General features: G+C 37.9%; 1 protein-coding gene across 1 annotated transcript; it reads left to right on the forward strand.

Annotated features, from left to right (window-relative positions):
* The first annotated feature begins 5,491 nt into the window (after positions 1 to 5,491).
* Positions 5,492 to 8,734, forward strand: LOC138338652 (uncharacterized). The gene has a single exon (XM_069289630.1). The coding sequence runs from the start codon at positions 5,492 to 5,494 to the stop codon at positions 8,732 to 8,734; it is 3,243 nt and encodes a 1,080-aa protein (XP_069145731.1).
* The last annotated feature ends 269 nt before the right edge of the window (positions 8,735 to 9,003 follow it).

The raw sequence follows: 9,003 nt of genomic DNA on the forward strand, positions 1-9,003 counted from the left end.
ACGACTAACAACAGCCGACAGCAAGCTTTCATCGACCAACAACAGTCGACAATGAGCCGCCACCAGCAGGCAGTAAACTCCGGCAATTGCTCCAACAGCAAGCTCCGACGATATCCGGGTCTTGGGTCATATGACTGATCTCAACAGATCAGTCTTTGGTATTTTTTTTAATTAATTATTACTTTGTTTATCCAATTTATTTTTTTCTGGGTTTGATCACATGTTGCTATTCTTCTAATATGTTTATCATAACTTATGACGTTTGAAATATGCGTTGATCCGTATAGTTAAATTTTTGGTATTGAAAATTATTTAATTGTTGTTTATGTTAATTTTCTAGTGTCTAGTTCACTAAGTTGGTTTAGAATCTGTCCATTAATTTCGATCCTTGCCTATTGTTCCCCTTATTTGTTAATTTGTAAATCTAGCTTGTAGATTATTCGATAAAGGATCAATGTTTATTTGGATATTTTATTTTTCATGAATGTTGCTAATTGTAAGTATGTTATTCTATCACTTTTCATACATGTTATAATAAGCTTAAGTTAAGTTTTAGGTCATTCAGTAAAATTAGCAATTTTTTTTTTACTTGTTTGGTCTTTGAAAAAATATTTATTCACTTAAAAAATAATTGTTTCATGCTCTCTTATTTAGAAATATAACCAATCCCTCTTTTGTATAAATATTTGGTTTGATCTATGACAACCTTATTTATCTTCCTTATGTTATTTTGTAGAATAATATTAGCTATTTTAAAAATCTGATTGGAAGTAAAAATATTTAATTGATTCCTTAATTAGTCCTTTTCTTAAATTCTGTCAATTTGTGTATATTACTAATATACTGAATATCCTTATTTGATTTGTTTGGGTAATAAGGCTTTAAACTGATTCATATATGGTAAAATGATTTTTGGCTCTTCTTTATTTAAGGAAAATATTACTCTTCTTATTTTATTTTTCTTACTTGTTTATATTTGGTATTGAAATATTAACATACTTTTTCTGATTAGGATATCCTTTAAAATAAGGAAAATTGTATTATAATTGATTCTTTTAAATTTTATTTGCCTTATTTGTTCCCCCCTCCTCTACTATATAAAGAGACTCCTTTTATTCATTCAAGACATTCATTCACTCTCAACCAAAAAATTTCTCTCATCACTCTCCCTCCTCTCATTGCTCTTTTGTTACTTTTAAACAACATTAATATTTCGGTGAATATTCAAGTGCTTTTTCTTCGCTATTTTCCTACTTTGTTCGAGTAAAAGGTGAATCATCTTGTTTTGTTTAACAGGTTAGTATTCTTAACATTCATACTATTTTCATATTCACATATTTGTGTAAACCATTGTCTGTTTTTATATAGAATCCGTCATTAAACGATTGCATATTGTCTCACCTTAACTAACAAGTGTGATTACTTGTGTAGTTATTTAATTACTTTGACAGGTTTAATATTTGAGGTTCAAGTTGAAGATTAACTGAAGAAGGATTTGTTTATTTGTTTGAATGTATATACATATATATATATGTTTTTATTTTTTTCGCTATTTTATTTATTTGAATGATGTAACAATTGTAACCCTAAAGATCATATAATAAAGTTATTTGGGGGTCGCCTAGGGGAGGGGAATTTATATGCTTACTTGCTCATTTTTTTAGAAATCATGCCTATAGGTTTGTCTTTAACCACATAGATTTGATATTTGTAGGTGTTATAATCTAATCAATTTTCAGTTTGCTTGACGTTTTGTTAACAAGTCTTAAAAAAAATAAGAACTAGAATCCATTAATTTTTAAAATGTTAAAATCAAATCTTGATAAATCTAGTAGGTTGTTAGATGTTAAAATATTATAAATTCTCATTTGTCTTATCATGTAGAAACCATGTCTAAGGTTTAATTTGTTCATACCATTTACAAAATTATGCATATATGTGTTACTTTTTACACCTAGAAATCATGTCTATAGGCTTGTAAATAAACTCTTAACATATTCATAAAAATGAAGATTTTTGCAATATGTTATTTTCTTAAATTTTTATGATGCTAAATCATTTCATGCATTTAACTTGGCTTTAAAAAACATTTCAAAACCTTGTAACATAAATTCAATCTTTCTTTAAATTTTGGATTGATTATGACTCTACTTTATTTTGAAATAAATTATAAAGTACTATCTCCTAACCTATCGTTAGCGGGAAAGTCAAAGGAACTACGAGGTCTAGTTCCAATTTTTTTTTAAAACCGATGCGTCCCCGGAAGTACCACTTCCCATGAATTTCAAAAAGAATTATGTGCATTTATATGTAATTGTTTATGTGCCTACGTGTGAACTAAATATTTTAAATCATTTTTTAAAACATAACTTTTTTAGACCGACCTCAAATCAAAATTGTTTCTATGGTGGAGGAGCACGATCAATAATATCGTGGCATCATCCCTATAAAGAAACAAACATTTTTTTAAAAATAAAAATTCCTATTCATAAACTTATCAATTTTTAACTTTACTTTTGCACATACTAATTGCTTAATATTTGCCAATTTTGTCTATAACATAGTGTCGTATGTCAAAATAAATAAAATGAGCTTAATTGTTTATTTATTGTCATCACCTAGCTTCACATATCTAAATAAATAAGAATAATAGTCTTAATTGTTTCGTATTTGTTATCACTTAGTAAGATTAAATAAATTAATAAACGACCTTGATTGCTACTTGTACCCCCACATAGATTGCATGAGATACGGCCGGGACCCACACTTGTGGACCTCGAGGGATGCCTAACACCTTCCCCTCGAGGTAATTTGAACCCTTACCCTAATCTCTGGCCCTTTGACTTTAGTTAGACTTAGTTAGGTTAGATAGGTGCCCTAACGCGCCTTAATTCGTTAGGTGGCGACTCCAAAAAACTCGAAATCCCAAAAGAGTTGTTAGGTCGCGCACAAAACCCGTTTTCCGCGAAAATGGGGCGCGACAGAATGGCGACTCCGCTGGGGATGTTAGGTTCTTACCATTACGTGTTAACTGCTTATTTATGTGGGGTTTATTTTATTCATTAGGTGCTTACCATGTTTTGTTGCCCTATTTATTATCTCATCTTCATATTCCTCCCTTTCCCTTTTCCTTAATTGTTTATTATCATGTTTTCACCTCTTCCCTCTCCCCTTATTTGTTTACATGTTTAATCTCGTATTCTCTTGCTTTATTTGCGTAGTTTTCATATCTTTATATGTCTACTTTCCTTTATTTATGCTTATTTATTTATTGTTTATAAACTGCCTATATGTTACCGTTTTCCAATTTAAATGCTAAATGTTTACTGCTTTAATAAATTGGCATCCCGCTCATACTTCCCCCAATTGGGACCCTCTTCCTTTTTTATTTTGTTCTCGTGATGTTGTGCCTTTGCACCTCTCACAACTACTCCAATCTTATACAAATACCCATTATAGAGAGTCGGCATATGCGTGGACGTAGTGGATAGTTTTACTACCGCGAAGCCACGAGCCTCTCGCATAGAATCCCTTTCAAGTCCGTGTCAAACCACTCTTAGAAGTCCTGGTTAAGTCATACATGCTGCATAAGCCCTAGGAGGTTTGACCCTTGGTGTCAATCCATGTAATTAGTAGCCACCCTCTCGTCTAAAGGGCCCCAACACCCTTAGACAAATTGCATATTTATGTGTCAACCTGATCATAATAATTAAATCAAGTCAACATTGCCAAAATGGAGTTTAGAAGTTGTTTGTTACTTTGTTTGCAGAGTCATGGCTTACCCTCACTTTCCCAACACGCAAATGGTGGTCAAGGTTAATCCCATTTTGAAGACTTGGTGGAAAGATATTCAAAAAAATCGAGAGTTAGAAGCAAATGAATTGTTAGGCGGCCTCACTGCTTTGATCTCCGTAGAGTCAGATCGTCACTTAATCAAGGCATTGTTGAAATTCTGGGACACTGAGAGGTTAGTCTTCAAGTTCAGGGATTTTGAGTTAACTCCAACAATAGAAGAAGTTGGAGGATTCATGGGTCTCGCATACAAAGAGTTGGAAATGATTGTTCCACACAAGCCAAGTCCAAGATCTTTTTTGAAGCAAATGGGCATGTGTCATAATCCAAATCTACTTTGTCTGAAAGAAGGTTGGATTTCTTTAGAGTTCTTATATTCACGCTTTGGGGATGAGGAAGGTCATCAAAACTTTCATAGAGAATTTGCTTGCTCTTCTGCAAAATGGGAAAGATATCGTCTTAATGCATTCGCTGTCGCCCTATTAGGCTCATTGGTTTTTCCTAGAGAAGGAGGAAAGATCCACACCGGCTTATGTTATGTGGTTCGTATGTTGGCTCGAGGAGGGAAAACCTTGGTCCCTATGATACTCGCAGAAATTCTAAGAGCTTTGACTGCATGCACCAAAGGCAAAAGATACTTTGAAGGGTGCAACTTTCTGCTGCAACTTTGGGCCGTCGAACATTTCTACCAAAGAGCTAATAAAGTAGACATCGTCAGAGGGACTATGGGGAACAAAATTATCAACCATCCCCTAAGGATGAAACATTTTATCTCCCCTGTGGGAACAGAGGACTGGTTCACATACCTAAAGGAGCGGTCAGCCGTTGAAATCCAATGGAAGTATTATTGGTTGAAGCCACGACGTGCCATCATAAGAGGAAATGAACTTTACTTCATTGAGCTTATCGGTTTGAACGGTGTGCAACCTTACGCACCACTTCGAGTCCTTCGACAATTCGGACAGATCCAAATGATACCTCTACGATCCCATATGAGCCACTATGGATATGACTTTGGGTCAGAATTACCGCAAGTGAACACCATACTGCGAAGATGGAAGAATGTGATAACTATCGATGTTCAAGAGCACCGACCCTTCTGCACACCTGAATATTATGTATAGCTTTTAGAAGATGCAGAGCATAGAGATTTAAGCGAAGGAGGTCTTCCTGGTTTTGGCGATGAAAAAGAGAGAAGATGGGCTCGCAACCTCCTCAACACTGATTATGACATTACCCTAGAAATGAAGAAGCAGATTGTGCCTAACATTGGAGAGCAACATGATTAAAGCTTTTATTTATTATTTATTTCTCTTTACTCCCCATATGTTATCCCTAGCCCTTTAGTTATCTTTAGATTGATGTAATAAACAGAAATTATTTCAATAATCGAAAGTTGTTCTATTATCTAACTCTAAACTCCAAATTGGCAAATAAGGCTTGAATTAATTATTATGCATCACTTATGTGTCGCTTAGGCCTACCTCTGGCTCAACGAGGTTCCTTGCATTTAGGGCGTTTATTTCAAAACAACGTGTTGATATTGTGATATTATCTTAACCCCTAACTCTTTTCTTTTGATTCTATTGTTTTCCCATTTCCTAAGGTTGATCTGTCCTTCATCCTGGCACATACACGATCAAAAGGGACCCCCCCTTCTCCTTCTTCTCAAAGAGCAAGCTCAAAAGACAAAGGAAAAATGGTTGACGACAACAGCACCACTGAAAGGGTAGAAGCTTCTGAGGGAGGACAACTTCATAATAATCTTATCCTAAGACTCGAGCACAAGATTTCGCAATTGGAAGAAGAGGTAGCCAACATGCGTGATTTGGCCAAGTTGTCTATCTCTCTTGGAACCCAATTTGGAGAAAACATAGACAATCCTCCTAATCAAACAGCCACGCCAGACAATCCTCCAATCCATATATCCCCACCTGAACCCATTCGTCCAAATGCCTTTCCACCACCCCACGCCCAAAATACCCAATTTCCATTTCACCACTATTACCAACATACCAAACCAACTGTCCCAGAAACAACCCCAAACACAAATATCCCACATACTTTTGGGAACAACAATCCCAATCCCATATACGTTGAAACTGCCCCTCTGACTCATGACCTCCATGAGTCAGAGTCCCATCAGAAAGACATCTTAATAAAAAACCTGACTGAGAGATTAGACAACTTGACCAACAGGGTACAACACGTGGAAGGCAACAAAAGGTTGGGAGGATTGGGCTATGAAGATCTGTGCATGCATCCTGATGTGGAACTGCCCGAAGGATACAAGCTTCCGAAGTTTGAGACGTTCAATGGCACTGGGGATCCCAAAGCCCACCTACGAATGTATTGCGACAAACTTGTAGGGGTGGGGAGAGATGAGAGGATACTCATGAAGTTGTTCATGAGAAGTCTTACTGGGGAGGCCCTATCATGGTACATTGAGCAAGACTCGCGGAAATGGATAAAATGGGTTGATATGGCAACTGACTTCATGAATAGGTTTGGTTTCAATATTGAAAATGCGCCTGATTGGTTTTACATTCAGAACCTAAAGAAGAAACCAAGTGAATCCTTCAGAGAATATGCCATAAGATGGAGGTCTGAGGCGGCTAGGGCCAGACCCCCTATGGAAGAATCTCAAATGAAAGACTATTTCATCCGTGCCCAAGAACCACAATACTATGACCGAATGATGCTGGTGGCTGAAAAGAGTTTCGCTGAAATCATCAAACTAGGCGAAAGAATTGAAGAAGGCATAAAGAATGGGACTATCATCAACTTGGAGGCTTTACAAGCAACCAACAAGGCTCTGCAATCTGGTGGAATGACAGAGAATCGAAAGAAAACAGGTTCTGTAATGATGGCTCATGGAACTAGGACCCCTTTGAGGCATAAGACAACAAACCCACCACCATCCCCATACCCTCACACCCCATACCTTCACACCCCATACCCTCAACATCCCTCAGCTCCACCCCCTATATCTCCCCAACCCATGCCAATATATTACCAAAATGCTCCTCCTCAATATTTGCATGCCTCATATCCTGTCTATAATGTTCAACCAACACACTTCCAAACTCCACCACCCACTCAAACACCAAATTACCGAAACAGACCTTCCTATGAAAGAAGACCTACAAAAACCTATACCCCTTTGGCTGAACCCATAGCACAACTTTATGAGAGACTGAAACAAGCTGGGTACGTCTCTCCAATTCCTGCATTACCTGTGGACGTTCGCGCGAAATGGTACGACCCTAACAAGGTCTGCGCCTACCATTCTGGGATGAAGGGCCACACCACCGAAGTTTGCAGAGCCCTTAAGGATAAGGTTCAAATGTTGATTGATACAAAGACCATCCAACTGAAGGATCCTACACCGAATGTTGCGAATAATCCTCTCCCTAACCATCAAGTCAACATGGTGGAAGCTGGTGATGTCTGGGATTGGGAAGAATCTATCTGGTCCGTCGAAACAGAGGAAGCCATGCCTACCACTGCCCAGGCACCACTAATAGTGCAAGGACTCGCCCCATTTGAAGTAGAAGTTGCTGCACCCAGACCACCATTCGCTGTCTATAAGGCATCCTCCCCAACACAATGTGACACACATGCTGTACCTTGGGATTACAACAAAAGAGAAACAAATGTGGAAGAGACAGATGTTGCAACAGGGGTCACCAGATCTGGAAGAATTTACACTTCTGAAAATTTGGTTCAGGGAAGCTCTAGCAAATCCAAAGCGCCAATCGTAGAGCTCGAGGATCAAAGTATTTGGAAAAAGGTTAAAGCGAAAGAATACTCTGTCATTGAGCAGCTGAGTAAAACCCCTTCCCAAATATCAATTCTGGAGTTACTACAATCTTCCGAAACTCATCGAGATGCCCTTCTGAAGATCCTTGGTGAAGCTTATGTCCCGTCCAACATCACTCATGGAGAGGTATCCCAAATGGTGGGGCAGGTCTTTGAGGCTTACAAAATATCTTTTCACAAAGATGAACTGCCAATCGAAGGAACAACTCACAATAAAGCTTTGTACATTTCGGTTCAGTATCAGGATAAGGTGATAAACAAAGCATTAGTTGATGCAGGTTCAGGTTTAAACATTTGCCCTCTGAGCACACTGACGAGGCTGGGTGTGGATAGTGCAAAAATTCAGACATGGAAGATGAATGTGAGAGCATTTGACGGCTCTCAGAGAGGCACTATTGGGGAGATAACCTTGGACATGCTCATTGGTCCTGTCACTTTCCCCATAGCTTTCCAAATTTTGGACATCCCTTCATCGTACAACTTATTATTGGGTCGTCCATGGATTCATATGGCTGGAGCGGTTCCATCTACTCTTCACCAATGCCTGAAGTTTGAATGGGATTATGAAGAGGTTGTGGTCCATGGGGAAAAAGGGCATCCTGTATACACGATTGAAGGAAGAGAGAATAGGGATGGCGAAATGTACCATACAGTGGAGCTTGTTGGTAATATTGAGTTGCAACCTTGGTTCAGCCAAAAAATCATAGATATGATGGCCTGGTTCGGTTTCGAGCTTGGGAAAGGTTTGGGAGCTAAATTACAAGGGATAGTCGAACCTATACAGCCTGTTCGACATTCCACCACTTTTGGTTTTGGTTATAAATACACCACCGAAGAATGGCTCGATTGGCGACCACCTAGAGATGGGTACTACTATCCATTGAAGAAACCCATACCGCCATTGTATCAATCATTTCGATCAGCAGGTTTCATGGGAGACAATATTGATGAGATCTCAGACGACTTGAAGGGGTTATCACTAACCAAAGAAGAAGGGAAAGTTTGCAACGTCGTGATCAACGAGGAGGAGAAAGGGGGCCCTAGTGGAAGCAAGGAGGCAAAGATCAGCGTCAGCTACTGGACCTCGACTCCATCCAGACCTCGTCGAGCATCTGGGTAGCCTTGGAAGATGTTTTTCTATAAAATTTTAATTCAAATAAAGGAGTTTTAATAAACGTTTTAATTCCCGTCCCATGTATTGCTTTCAAATGAGGACTTATGAAATTTTCAAATCTTTATCAATAAAGTTCTTTTCCCATTTTTTTTTGTCTTGTATTTAATTTTTGCTATTTTTTTTTCTTCTCACCAGCAAAATTCATTATAAAAATGTCGAATCTGAGATTGTGGCATACAATGAGACTGCTCAGCTTAACCTTAATGACTTAGAAG

Source organism: Solanum lycopersicum, chromosome 9 (genome assembly GCF_036512215.1).
Source record: "Solanum lycopersicum chromosome 9, SLM_r2.1".
NCBI lineage: Eukaryota > Viridiplantae > Streptophyta > Magnoliopsida > Solanales > Solanaceae > Solanum > Solanum lycopersicum.